The 14,957-nt window shown below is 35.1% G+C and overlaps 1 protein-coding gene across 15 annotated transcripts in view; it reads right to left on the bottom strand.

Annotated features, from left to right (window-relative positions):
- The window catches only part of Kiaa0586 (KIAA0586 ortholog), a 137,798-nt gene extending 123,095 nt beyond the window's left edge, over nt 1-14,703 (bottom strand). For 11 of the 15 annotated variants that reach the window (XM_078049964.1, XM_078049972.1, XM_078049970.1 and 8 more), the window contains exons 1-5: nt 14,270-14,657; nt 13,849-14,142; nt 12,431-12,501; nt 11,168-11,237; nt 8,551-8,620 (exon numbers count right to left, since the gene is read on the bottom strand). In XM_078049964.1, coding sequence (XP_077906090.1) covers nt 8,551-8,620; nt 11,168-11,237; nt 12,431-12,501; nt 13,849-14,047 — 410 coding nt within the window. In that variant the 5' untranslated portion in view covers nt 14,048-14,142; nt 14,270-14,657. Of the gene's footprint in view, nt 1-8,550; nt 8,621-11,167; nt 11,238-12,430; nt 12,502-13,848; nt 14,143-14,269 lie in introns of those variants that run through there. The other 4 variants (XM_078049965.1, XM_078049966.1, XM_078049976.1 and 1 more) reach the window with 4 other exon arrangements.
- Nucleotides 14,704-14,957: the final 254 nt, after the last annotated feature.

Genomic DNA, 14,957 nt, shown 5'->3' with positions numbered 1-14,957 from the left:
CTGCTGAAGGTAATTTTCTTGATTTTTAAAAATTAAATCACCTGCCAAGTATGGTGGCACACTCCTGTAATCCCAGTGACTTGGGAGGCTGAAACAGGAGGATTACAAATTCAAGACTGGTCTCAGCCATTTAGCAAGACCCTCAGCAACTTAGCAAGACCTGTCTCAAAATGAAAAGTAAAAAGGGCTGTGGATGTAGCTCAGTAATAAAGTAGCCCTGGGTCCAATCCTTGGTGTCAAAAAAGAAAAAAAAAATTAAATTGCATATCAAACAAAGTCATTTTGTTAATGAAGTTTATCAAGATTTGAGTCACTAATGACTAAAGATATAAGATAATTCCCTGAAGGCAGTGATGTTATTTCAGAAAATAAGACTTATATATATATGTGTGGAAAAGGCATGGTCACAGTTATAAGGATATGTAATCAAGAAATACAAACCAAGCATAGTGATGCATGCCTGTAATACCAGCCACTTGAGAGACTGAGGCAGAAGGATTACAAATTTGAGGCCCACCCTAGCAAATTAGTGAGACCCTCAGGAACTTAGATGATAGTTCTCAAAACAAAAGATAAGATATTTTGATTATTTTGATAATCAAAATAAAAAAAGAACTGCGAATGGTAAAGTGCCACTGGGGGCAGGGAGGAGGAGGAGAAAGGAGGAGGAGGAGGAGGAGGAGGAGAAGGAAGGTAAATTTAAGACATGAAGAAAAACATTCTAAGAATTTAAATACCAAGTTTTATTCCCCCAAAACAAACAACCCAAGAGAGATTACTGCTGTTTTTAAAGTACTGATAATTTTATTCTCTAAATACTTTTAGAAGAATTGTAACATTAGAGGATGAGAGTATAGCTTAGTAGTAGAGTATGTAGTTAGTATGTGTGAGGTACCCTGGATTCAATTTCCAGCACAAAAGAAAAGAAAAAAGAACTATATCATTATTGATGTATACTTTACCCCCTTTTAATCCAGCTTTAGTGAAGCATAACTGACAAATAAAAATTATATATATTTACTATATACAACATATTTTGATATATTTATACATTGTGAAAGGTTACCACAATCAAGCTACTCAACATATCCATTACCTCACATAATTATCTGTGTGTGTATGTGCAGGTGGTGGGGAGGCAGGGAATAAGAACATAAAAGGTGCCCTCCTAGCAATAAATATTACTACCTACCATCACCACATGGCATAAAATAGAGCTCTAGGATTTATTCATCCTAACTGAAATTGTACCATTTGGTTAACACCTCCCCATTCTCCCTACTCTCAACCCCTGGCAACCACCAATCTATTCTCTACCTTTTGTAAATTCAACTTTTTCCATTTCCACATATGAGATTATGTGGTAATTCTCTTTCTGTGCCTGGCTTATTTCATTTAGCACAAATCCCCAAAAACAATTATTAAAACTGCTGAAACAAACTTTCTGAATTTTAACTCATTTAGATTAAATTAAATATCATCCAATGGGCATCAAAGACATCACTAAATAGCTTGGATTAAAAATGGACCTAAACCAGATGCCATGGTATACATCTATCATCCCAGCAATTTTGGAGGCTGAGAATTGCCGAGTTTAAAGCCAGCCTGGGCAACTTTGTGAGATCTTGTCCCCAAAAGTAAGTAAACAGATAGATGGATAGATAGATAGATAGACAGATAAATGGAGGGATAAATAAATAATAGGAGAGGGCAGTATATAGACACATATTAACTAAATATTAAAAAAAAGAATCTGTCCAGTTATGCTCTATATTTGGGCTCTAAGAAAAAATGAAAGGAACATGGACAAAATCAAATAATCCCTAGATAAGTATAAATAAAATCAACAGGAATACATTCCATATGCAGAGGCTTTATTCCCTTGCTTGATTTTTAAAGACAGTTCAGAACTTTTGAACTTACCCCTCTGATATTTCCCCATTTCTACTAAGAGCATCATTCTTCTCTAAGTCTCAAAATTTTGAAGTCACCTTTACTTCTGTATCTTCCTATCATCTCATACTCAATAGAGTCATCAAGTTTCGCCAATTATTTCATCACAATTACATGAAAAGTGTCATAGAACTATAGAGTTGGGGGAATCTCATAGGTGGTTCATCTATCCTAATTTTCTAATTTTTACATGAAGAAACTGAGGTCCACAGAGGTAATGGGGTGTACTTGATGGAAATCACAGATTTAGTGACAAGGCCCAATTCCAGAGGTCTTCCCATGACTCTAAAACTTTCTTGGATTAGTACTTCTCCCTTCTTTCTTCTTCTCTACTAGAAAATTCATCACTTCTTACCAACCACATATTTCATTCTTTGGTTTATTTGCTTAAAAACTTCCCACTCATGTCTCCATTCTTCAAAAATCTCAGAAATTTCCTTATAAAAAACTGAATAAGCAAATTCCTGTTTGGCTTTCTATACCCTCCATACTCTGGTCCTATCCTCCATTCCTATATATACCTCCCTCCGATATATACCCAAAATAACCTCTCTCTGGAATCATACTGCTCTCCTTACTGACTACACATATAGCACTATGCTCACAACTGACTCGATGCTTTTTTCTCTGCTCTCTCAAACTTCTTCCACTCAACTCATTATGATATCCTTCCTCTTCAGGATGCAATCTAAATCTTACCTCTCTCAATAAGCCTATCTTTATAACAGTTTCTATTGATCTCTCCCTTCATTAAGTACTTTTGTATTTATCGCCTATACCACTTAGGACTGAAACATAGGCATTCCATTGTTTAGATGTCTGTACAGAACAATTTAACAATATATTGAATGCAAAGCTCTATTCCTATCATGATTCTGAAAGGAACCATCACTTCTCTCCCTCTCCCGCGTGCACGTGAGCTCACTCTTGCTCGCTCTTGCTTGCTCTGTCGAGATATAATATATATATGTGTGTGTGTATATATACACACACGTGTATATATGTGTGTATACATGTATATATACGTGTAAATATAATCTCTCTCAAGATTATTATATATACGTATATAAATATGTATATATGTATTATAATCTTGATATATGTTCTATAATATATAAAATCTTGATATGTTATATATATGTTTTTTTATATATATAAATATTTATACATATATTTATATATATATATATTTATATATATATATATATATATATATATATATATGCTCGCCTAGCATGCATGAGGCAGTGGGTTCAATCCTCAGCACCACATAAAAATAAAATATTGTGTCCACATAAAACTAAAAAAACAAACATTTTTTAAAAGTGTACCTTACTTTTACAACTTTTAAATAATTTGCCATCCCTCTTAAAGTCCAAACTCCTTTAGAAAAAGTCATATTTCTGTTTTTTTTTTTAGAGAGAGAGAAAGAGAGAATTTTTTATTCTTTTTTTTTTTTTTTTTTAGTTTTCGGCAGACACAACATCTTTGTTTGTACGTGGTGCTGAGGACCGAACCCGGGCCACACACATGCCAGGTGAGCGTGCTGCCGCTTGAGCCACATCCCCAGCCCGAAGAATTCATATTTTCCTTGTACTAGACAACTTGGCCAGATTCTTCATTTCTCAAAGATTCTGGTCTATTACCTTGCATTATTTGCAGTTTTAAAGCACATGATAATATCAAATAGGACAAGTACTACATCATTCCATTTTGTCACAACTCTACAGTTAAGTTACATAAATATAGGGGTTGGAGATATAGCTCAGTCAAAGATCCCTTACCCAGCATGTATGAGGCCATGGGTCTGATCCCCAGCACCAAAAACAAAGAATATGAACATATAGAATATGTACAGTTGAGAATAGCTAAGATACTTTTAGAAAATTAATTTTTAAATAATTTTGGAAAATTAACGTTGGAAAAATAAACAGAATGTTCAGGCACACATATAAACACATATACTTTTTCTCAGCTGTATGTTCTTCCATGTAAACATTAAAATTACTTGGCTAAATTCCATCTACCAATTATTCTAAAGCAAAATTCAATGACTACAGCAAAACCTATAAGCTAATTTTAGACAAACTTGGACTTTTATAGTATTAAGTCTTCCCATCCAGAACATGTTGAGTATCTCAATATATCCTAGCCTTTGTCAGTTCCCAAGGAAAGTTTCATACTTCCTTACATAGTTTCTACAGATTTCTAATCATGAATATTTATAACTTTTTTTGTTCTAAGTACAGAATATCTTCTAAAATGTAAATTTTTCCTCCTTTTTTCCAATATCCATACCTGATCTCATTTTATTTTCTAATTGCCACAGATAGGACTTCCAAATTATAAACAAACAATAACAAAAAGAAACAATGAAGGCTAGGGATGTGGCTCAGTGAGAGAGTGCTTGCCTAACATGCATGAAGCCCTGGGTTCCATCCCCAGTACCACCAAACCAAAAAGACAATGAGCTCTCAATTCTACTTTTAAACAGGATATTAACTATTTTCTTCATATTAAGAATCTGAATCTATCACTCTATTGTTAGTTTTAAAGAGGTTTGTGTGCATGGTAAGGTAAGTAAGAAATGAGCATGACATTTTATTAAATGTGATCCATAGTACTTGTCATACATATTTTCTTATTTATTCCAATGATAAATATATAATGAATCATGAATTATTAGTGAGGCAATGCTTAAAACTGCCTGAGCCTCTTTTTTGTTTTGTTTTTAGTTGTTGATGGACTTTTATTTTACTTACTTATTTATTTTTATGTAATGCTAAGAATCTAACCCTCACACATTCTAGGCAAGAGCTCTCTCACTGAGCTACAACCCCAGCCTGAACCTCATTTTTAATATGGGAACATTTTAAAACATTCCAGGCTTTTGTAAAGATTAAAACGAGAAACCAATGCAGAGAGCATAATAACTGCTATATTAGAATTCGCAATTATTTCCAGGTATACTGGCATTAGCCTATAATCCTAGATACTCGGGAAGCTAATGCAGGAGCACTCCACATTTGAAGCCTGCCAGGGCAACTTAGTGAAACCCCATCTCAAAATTAAAATTAAAAGGGGGCTGGGTTGTAGCTCAGTGGCAGAGCACTTGTCTAGCATCTGTGAAATCTTGAGTTCAATCCTTAGTACCTTAAAAAAATTCAATTATTATTTTTAAAACATTGCTGCATTTCTGAGCCAAATTCTATTTCATTATTATGTTTTGATCTTGTAACACAAAAGACATACCCTATTTATAACTTGAGAAATAATACATCAATAAAATTGTTATCTTTAGCTATCAGATGAATAGTTGATTTAATGATTTTATTACAAGAAATTTTTAGAAAAATTACCATGATAGAAACAAAAACACTTAGGATAAAGCTAAATTTTAGCTTTGGGTATTTGGGTTAGGTTAGCCTCAGGAAATGACATGGATAGCATTCTCTGTACTGGAGCAGAATGGCATAAGTGTAATCTGTTTCTTAATATTTTTCTAAGAATTCAAACAGAATCATTACTGTTTTAGAAGGCTTATTCTTTAAAGCATTTTCAATTTTTTTAGCAATTGGTCTGTTAAAATGTAGGTCTATGATTATTCTTGGTGAATCATTTAATTTCATCTAGAATTTTAAACTTGAGGCATATAACTACATTGTACTCTCATTTGTTTTTGTCTCCTCTAAATCTATTATTTGTCCTCTTTTTATCTCTAATTCATGTATTCTACCATCATTTTTCTGACCTAAATTTGTCAGGAAGTTGCTTATACTTCTAAACTTCTAAGAACCAGTTAAAAACATTTTACTGTGTATATTTTTTACTTTATTGAATTCATTTTTATCTGTTATAATTGATTTCTTCTCTTTTCCCTTCCTTTTCCCTATTATTCAAGTTTTGTTTGTTCATTTAATTTTTTATGGTACTGAGGACTAAATGCAGACGTGGTCAACTACTAAGTCACACCCCTTCCCTTTTTATTTATTTTGAGACATAGTCTTGCTAAGTTGCTTAGGGTCTTGCTAAATTGCTGAGGCTGGCATCGAACTTAAGATCCTCCTGCCTCAGCCTTCAGAGCGGCTGGGATTACAGGAGTGCACCATCTCACCCAGCTTATTCAGGTTCTTTGCCTAGTAAACATGAGACCCTCAGTTTAATTCCCCAGCATCACAAAAGCAATAAATAAATAAAACAGACTTAAAAGACACATTTATCCCTGGGCACAGTGGTGGCACATGCAATCCCAACAGCTCAGGAGGCTGAGACAGGAGGATCCTGGGTTCAAGGCCAGCCTCAGCAAAAGCGAGGTGTTAAGCAACTCAGTGAAACCCTGTCTCTAAATAAAATACAAAGTAGGGCTAAAATAAATAATTGCCACATAGGAACCAAGTGCCCCTTGGCTTTCATCGATGAGAATGTGGAGAACTGGCAAACCATAGGCTGTGTGTGTGTCAACTATGTGCATTGAGCACACAAAGTGGACTGAACCAACATTGCCCCTCTGGGCAGGGAAAGTAAGCATCTTTTCCCTGTGCTGGCTCTGCCTCTGCCTCTGCCTCTGCCTCTGATCCCCACACAGCACATGAGATGGGCGTGGGCTTCCTAGATGTCAGTTAACCTGCTGACAGCAAGACATCAGGAAGTTAGACTCAACCCAGTGAAACCTGACCCCTTGCCTCATTTGAATGGCTTCTCCCCAATAAAAGGGTTCAGCATGTGCTCCTAGCTCTCTTTCTTGCCTGCACTGCCCTTGTGGGAGCTGTGGCTGAGGAGCGGTCATTGAACTGAAAGAAAAGGTACTTTCTATGTCTGTATCTTTATTTATTCCCCAAATTCAGCTGGAGTGACCAGTTTAGTCATGTGATACAATAGTTGGGGATGTGGCTCAGCAGTCAAGTGCTCCTGAAATAATACCCAGTACCAAAAAACAAAAAAAAGACACATCAATCAAATGCAACATGTGGCCCTTCTTTAGATCCTGATACAAAGAAATGAACAACAAAAAAAATTATGGGACAATCAGAGAAACTTGAATATTAACTGTATGATAATATTAAGAAATAGCCAGTATTATGTCTTTGGTATATTAATAGTATTGTGGCATTGCCTTTTTAAAAACTAATCTTTTACATCAAAATGCATTCTACTGTCATGTATAACTAGTTAGAACATTTTTTTTCATATTTATTTTTCAGTCGTAATTGGACACAATACCTTTATTCCTTTTTATGTGGTGCTGAGGATCAAACCCAGGGCCTCGCACATGCTAGGCGAGTGCTCTACCGCTGAGCCACAACCCCAGCCTGAGAACAAACTTTAAAAAGAAAAAGAAAAAATACTAATCTTTTAGAAACACCTACTAAAATACAGATAAAATGAAATTACTTCTGAGATAGGTTTAAAAATAATACTTGGGTAGGGGAGTGAGAGGAAGTTAAAATGAAACAATGCTAACAACTAAAGCTAAACAATGGGAGTATGGCGGTGCATTAAATTATCTTCTCTACTTTTGTAAATACTAAAACTTTTTAAACAAAACAGTATTTGTAAATCTGTGGCTCTTGTTCCACTTAATATAGTGCGTAATGTCCACATAATCAATGGTTGATTTAATTAAAAGCATTAGATAACTACAATAAAAGGATGGGAGAGAGTAGTTTAAGACAGCTAAATACTATCATATGAGGATGAATATGGTCTAAATTTAATAAATCAAGAATAGGAACATAGGCATATAATTTTAATTTATGAAATACTATCTAGAAGAAAGAGGTAACAGTTAAAAGTAGCTGCATTTGGGGAGCAAGCTTGGTGGTTAAGCAGTAGAGTGCTCGCCCAGCACGTGCAAGACCCTGGGTTCAATCCTCAGCACCTATTAAAATAACTAAACTAAAAAATATCTTAAAAATAAATAAAATAAAATAACAAAAATTGCCGTCATACTAGTAGATGTATTCTTGCTTCATGTTTATCATGAGTTCTCGTCAGGGTTGGTATTGTATTTCGTTCCATCAAGGTATGAAGTTTGCTTCTTCCTCAGATCTTGACCAGGAAAAAACCTAAAGGTTCTTTGATAGTAAATAATAAGTATTATGTATAAGGAACTACTTGACCACTGCTACAAGCAGTATCATGGTTTGGTTAAGAATGCAGGCTCTAAAGATAGAATGTCTGGGTTTAAATGCCAGCCCAGTAACAATTTGCCAGACCCTGGGAAAAGCTCAATGTCTCAGTTTCCTCATCCATAAAATGGGGATTCTGTAAAACTGGGATGTAACAGAATCTCTGTCACAGGATTTATGTTATGCATATTCACGTGTTCAATAAAATTGGGATTATAACAGAATCTACTTCATGGGATTTGAGAGTGTTAAATGAGTTAATATAATAAAACACTTAGCACAGAACCTCTTCTGTAACAACAACTAATAGCTATTGAGTACTTTATATGTGCCCAGAACTATGAGAAATGCTTTATATATCATCACACAATACATTATGTAGTGAAGAGGTTTTTGTATTTCCAAAGTATAAGGAAAGTTGATTTTAAACACAAACATGGTACAACTATTTTCTGTAAATGAAACTTACTTTTGCTTTAAAACTGTTCTTAGAGCATCCTTCTGTCCCATGGTATACTGAGAAATACAGATATCATTTGCTGCAAAATTAAGATAACAAAAATTCATTAAATTTTAATAAGCCACTCACAAAACCTGACTTTTTTTTTTTTTTTTGGTACTGGAGATTGAACACAGAGGCCATCGACCACCAAGGCACACCCCTAGTCTTTTTATTTTTATTTTGAGACAGGATCTCACTAAATTGCCTAGGCTGGTCTCATTCTAGCCATACTGATGAAAAAAATAACAAAGGAGCTGGGGTTGTGATCTTCCTGCTTGTGATCCTCCTGCTTCAGGCTCCCAAGTTGCTGGGATAACAGGGGTATGCCACCATAATCAGCTTTAAAAACCCCACTTTTTTAAACTAAAAGAATATTTAGGGGGCTAGAGTTGTAGCTCAGTGGTAGAGTACTTGCCTAGCATTTGTGAGGCAATGGATTCGATTCTCAGCACCAAATATCAATAAATAAAGTAAAGGTCCATCAACAACTTAAAAAAAAAAATGTTTAGGACTAGATGCAGTGGTATGTGCCTATAATTCCAGCTCCTCATGAGTCTGAGGCAGGAGGATTGCAAGTTAAAGGCCAGCCAGGACAACTTAAATAAGACCTGTCCCAAACTAAAAACAAACTTTTCTGAAAGGTCTAGGGATAGACTCAACAATGAAGCGCTCATCTAGCAAGCTTGATATCCTAGGTTCAATCATAAGTACTTATTGGGGGTGGGGGGATGTTTAGGATTTAATAATAGGATTTCTCAATTTAAAAAGGCAAGAATAGGGGCTGGGGTTGTGGCTCTGATAGAGCGCTCGACTGGCATGCATGAGGCACAGGGTTTTTGGTCCTCAGCACCACATAAAAATGAAATAAAAATATTGTGTCCACCTACAACTAAAAAATAAATATTTTTTTAAAAAGGCAAGAATAGTCATAACCCTAGATACTAGAAAAATTTGTATCAAAAATATCTGAGAAACAAGAACATCTACAAATAGTTAAGATGAGATGTGTCATGTTATATGTACTTTGCCACATTTTTTTTAAAAAAGAAAATGCTGAGAAAATTGAAGGTGTTATAATTTTTATGCAAACCAAAGTAAATATTTGATATTACGTTATATGAATCTCTCCTTCGACCAGATTTATATAGAGAAGAGCGTGTGTTATAGAGAATTGTTTTTATTATGCTTGAGAATTAAATCTTACACATGTAAAAGATTTCTTAAAAATAAAAAGAAAGAAAAAGAAGGCTCAGGAGGTTCAGAAGGATCACAAGTTCAAGAGCAGCCCCAACAACTTAGGGAGACCTTGTTTCAAAATTTAAAATATAGGCCGCTGGGGTATGGCTCAGCGGTAGAGCACTAGCCTCCCACATGTGAGGCACTGGGTTCAGTGCTCAGCACCACATAAAAGTAAAAGAAAAAAAAATTAAAGATATTGCATCCAGGTAAAACTAAAAAATATTTTTTTTAAAAAAATTGAAATATAAATTAAAAGGACTAGGGGCTAGAGTTGTGGCTCAGTGGTAGAGCACTTGCCTAGCGTGTGAGGCACTGGGTTCAATTCTCAGCACTACATATAAATAAATCTTTAAAAATAAAACAAATAAAGGTCCATTGACAACTAAAAAACATTTGAAAAAAAAAAAAAAAGGATTGGTGATGTGGCTCAATGGTAAAGCGCCCTGGGTTCAATCTCCACTACAAAAGACCAAGGAAAATTTGATAAAATTTTAATACTACTTAGAATAAAAAAAAAATTGCTTTAAAATTTGTCAATAAATAAAACTTTTTGAAGGACATTTTTAATCTATTATCTGACCCTACAAAACCTGAGTTCAGAATTTATAAAAAAAAATTATAAATGGGGGCTATGGATATAGCTCAGTTGATAGAGTGCTTGCCTCGAATGCACAAAGCCCCCCTGGGTTCAATCCCCAGCACCACAAAAAATAAAATAAATAAATAATAATAAATGTATATTCAATACCAAACCTGTATAATAGATTGGTTATACTAAAATAATCTTTACTATTGCAGACACTTTTCTGGATTTTTGAGTGTATTAATAACTTAATTTGGGAGAATAATTAAAATTAAAATAACATGGTATAGCTCAGTGGTAGAGTGCTTGCCTAGCATACATGAGGCCCTGAGTTTAATTCCCAGCACTCAAAATAATAATAATAGTAATAGTAATAAAAAACCTGTTAGTTTGTTGAATGAATATCCAGAAATCAATTTTACCTTTAAAAAGAAAATATTGACACATGCTAAAAAAAGAATGAATATTGAAGACAATACATTAAGAGAAATAAGCCAAACACTAAAGGATAAATACTGAATAAGTCCAATTATACAAGGTACCTAGCATAGTCAAATTCATAGAGGCAGGAATTAGTAGTTAATGGCCATAGAGTTCAGTTGGGAAAGATTAAAAAAACAAAGTCCTGGAGATAGACAGTGGTGATGGTTGCACAACAATGTAAAGATACTTAACGTCACAAACTATATATTTTAAAATGGTTAAAATGGAAAATTTATGTATATTTTACCACAATAAAAAATGTCAATTCTATTCTTTTACCGTTTTGTCTGTTGCTCTCTTCTGTTTTATCCAAAGGTAACCTCTGCACTACAACATCTTTAGAAAAATCCTTTGGGATATAAGAGGAAAAAGTGAAAAATAAACTTTATGATTTATTCCTTTCCAATACCATTTACTAACTGTGATTACTGTGCTCTGGGAGAGCAGGACTGTGTGTTTTGTATATTTCATTCCCAGCACTACACAATGCTTAGGTACTTTGAAGCTACCCAAGGATTTGTTCAATGAGTCAATAATATACTGTCAGGAGCTGGCAATGTGGCTCAAGCGGTAGCGCGCTCGCCTGTCATGCGTGCGGCCCAGGTTCAATCCTCAGCACCACATACAAACAAAGATGTTGTGTCCGCCGAAAACTAAAAAATAAATATTAAAATTCTCTCTCTCCCTCTCCCTCTCTCTTTAAAAAAAAAATAGTAACACATGTCAGAGAGGTGAATAAATGAGCAAATGGGCAAACAAGCGAATGTGGCACTGAGATCCAGACTCAATTCTTGATTTGCCACTTGAAGTAAAATAAATTATTGGGGCTGGGGTTGTGGCTCAGTGGTACAGTGCTTGCCTAACACGTGTGAGGCCCTAGGTCAAATCCTCAGCACCACATAAAAATAAATAAAATAAAGGTATTGTGTCCAACTACAACTAAATAAATAAATATTTAACATCTCAGTTGCTTCAGTTCAAATGTGAAAATCTGACTCTTTGTTAATCAAATGGAGTAGATAAGAATGATCAATGAATGGCAAAACATCACAAATTAATCACTGATTTCTTTTTTACTGAGTTCTTATGTAGTCTCAGAAAGCTTCTCTGACACCTACTGGCAAATAGCTTTCTGCTCATGTGTGCAATTCTAGACTTCATCTCTAGGACTCTATTCAGTATTAAAACACAATGACCTTTTACAGTACTAGATTAACTCAGTATTGTCCTTCACCCTTTTTTTTTTCCTGATAAATCAGAAAGGGGAAAGGAAAAATATCATACAAAAAAAATTGTTCAAGGATAGCCACTGATGAAAGTTAACAGGTGTTAACTTTCTAAAAAATAAACAATGAGGCTAACAATCCAGTAGACATATTTAATATCTCAAACATATTCAAGTTCCAATTGTAGTATATAAAACATTTCTCTTCACACATGATAAAGAAAAACAAGGCATGTTGCTAACTGAATATAAGAACATATTGTTTGACAATAATGAAAATTTTAACATGATTAACATATTTAAGGACTCTTGCTTACGCTTTCTGATATAGCAGAATTTTCTAACGGAGGCTTGTGATATTTTCTAGAAGAAGTTATATCCGAAGAACCTAACAAAATAAAGGAATCAATTTGAGTGTTTTTAAAAACAGTAGCTTACCTATAATTATAGGCATGATTCAAGAACTATAAGCTCTATATTTGACAGATACTTTAGATGAAAAAATTATTAGGGAAAATAGGAGTCAGTATGAACAATAAAGAGACATAAGTACAAAATGTTTTAAAATACATCAGTTTAACCTGGGAGCAATGGCACATGCCTGTAATCCCAGCAGCTCCACAGGCTGAGGCAGGAGAATCACGAGTTCAAAGCCATCCTCAGCAATTTAGTGAGGCCCTCAGCAACTCAGTGAGACCCTGACTCTGCATAAAATTTTTAAAAGCGCTGGGGATGTGGCTCAGTGATTAAGCCCCTGAGTTCAATCCCCAGTACAAAAAGTAAAAAAAAAAATCAGTTCAGTATTGGATATGGGCAAACTATGGGATTTACCAGGAGCAAAATATGAACATGATATAAAAGCCTGATTTAACAGAAGCCTGTTATGGTATCATTGCTGTACCTCCAAAACCCCAGCATTATAAAAGTGTTTTGAAGGGCTGAGGATATAGCTCAGTGGTAGAGTGCTTGCCTGGGATGAGCAACTGTCTATGCTCAGCATTGCAAAAATAAAAATAAAATTAAAGCACTTTGTTGTTTATTTTATTTTTTATTTTTTGGCAGTACTGGGAATTAAACTTAGGGACGCTCTACCACTAAGCTACATCCTCAGCCCTTTATTATTTTAAGACAGGGTCTTGCTAAATTGTCCAGGCTGATTCAAACTTGCCATCCTCCTACTCAGCCTCCTGAGAGGCTGGAATCAAAGGTGTATATTCATTAATTTTATCCTTACAATAACCAGTAGAATTTATAGTAAAGTGGGTAAAAGCATAATGTTTTCATTTTCTCTGAGCTCCAGACAGGATAAATGAATTGAAACAAAGAAGTCATCAAATGACTTGAGTTGTGTTTATACTATGCCAAAGTGAATAGTACTGTAGAGCACTTGGTAAAGAGCACTACTGGGGGAAATTTAATTCATTATACAAGTTAAGCATGTCTATCATAAATGTGAACAAGAATTATGTGCAAACATGACACGAAGAAAAAGCACAATAGGAAAAGTTAAAGTTTCATTTACCGAAACCATTCATTTTGTGGACCCTCTATGTCTGGCCATTTTCCCAGGGAACAGGGTCAGTTTTTAAACATCGGTATAAGCCGGAAATATCTTACACTTTTGAATTTAAACATTAAGAATCCCCTATATTTTGATGCACAATAACCAAAATAAAGATTAAGTTTTACAAAAAAGAAAACTGGCTGAAAAACTACAGTATATGGAATAACATACCATGCAATGTTCCATTCATGTTAGTCCCCATTCGAACAGGAGGACGTTTACTTGCAGACAACACTGGAGAAACACGGGGCAACTCATCTTTCCACAAAGCCAAATTGTCTTCCTGATTCGGAGAAAGGACCTCACGAAGTCTCCTCGCGGGCATTTTAACCCTTTTTTTCTTTCCCGGGCTAAACTCGGAGCTTTTCATATTGTTAGCAAGAAACCTAGTCCCACAATTCTAAATGGAAGAACTTTCTTCTGTGTTCATAAGACTCCTGAATAAAACTTCCACCTCTTTGAGGACTAAGGGAATACAAGAAGGGAAAAGGGGCATATTAAAAAAAAAAAGAAGAAGAACGTGAATTCTAAAAATGATTATGAATATGCAGTCATTAACTTAAAAATTAAAATGTCTAAGGAGAATACTCACAAAGCTGGAATTTAACTTTTGGTACTTAATCCAGGACCAAAGACGACTAGGTCATATTTAGCCATAAAACTCACTGAGTCTATTAATGCACCAAGCCAATGAATCTAAAAGGGGATGACAATAGAATGGCCACGGAGCAACAACAAAGTTAATGCCCTCCCCAACCTGAGGGCTGGCAGTGCAACGACAAACAAATGTGGAAACGGGGTTAAAATTTGTTCAAGAGGGAGTCAAGCAGGCAAAATCGAAATGCTGTTTAAAAAAAAAAAATCACCCACATAAGATTAAAAGCTTTCTTCACCGACAGAGTCTTACATAAGCCTCCAGATGCAATCACCGGACGCCTAAATGCACTCTGCATCTCCAGTAAACCCGGCAACCTCGCAGTCAGTGGTCTGATCTGACAACAGCTTCAACACCCACTTCCCTTTAAGCCCGCCCTTGAGACACAACACGCATGCGCGCCAAGAAAAGCGTCCAAAACATCCAACCAAAACGCAAGTACTCTCCCGTGCCCTTCCATCCCTGTCCGGGTGGAAACAAATTTACACTGTTAAAACCTTAAAAGAGATGTGAATTTATTTTTATTTTAAAGACAGCACATCTCCCTACAAGATTAAGATATTGGCTAAAATTCGAGAGACTCATCTTCGACTGAAGCGCTCCTGACCTGACTGGTAACACTACT

Source organism: Ictidomys tridecemlineatus, chromosome 5 (genome assembly GCF_052094955.1).
Source record: "Ictidomys tridecemlineatus isolate mIctTri1 chromosome 5, mIctTri1.hap1, whole genome shotgun sequence".
NCBI classification, from domain to species: Eukaryota; Metazoa; Chordata; class Mammalia; order Rodentia; family Sciuridae; genus Ictidomys; species Ictidomys tridecemlineatus.
Note: the sequence above shows the minus strand (reverse complement) of the source record. Positions and strands in the feature narration are given on the sequence as shown.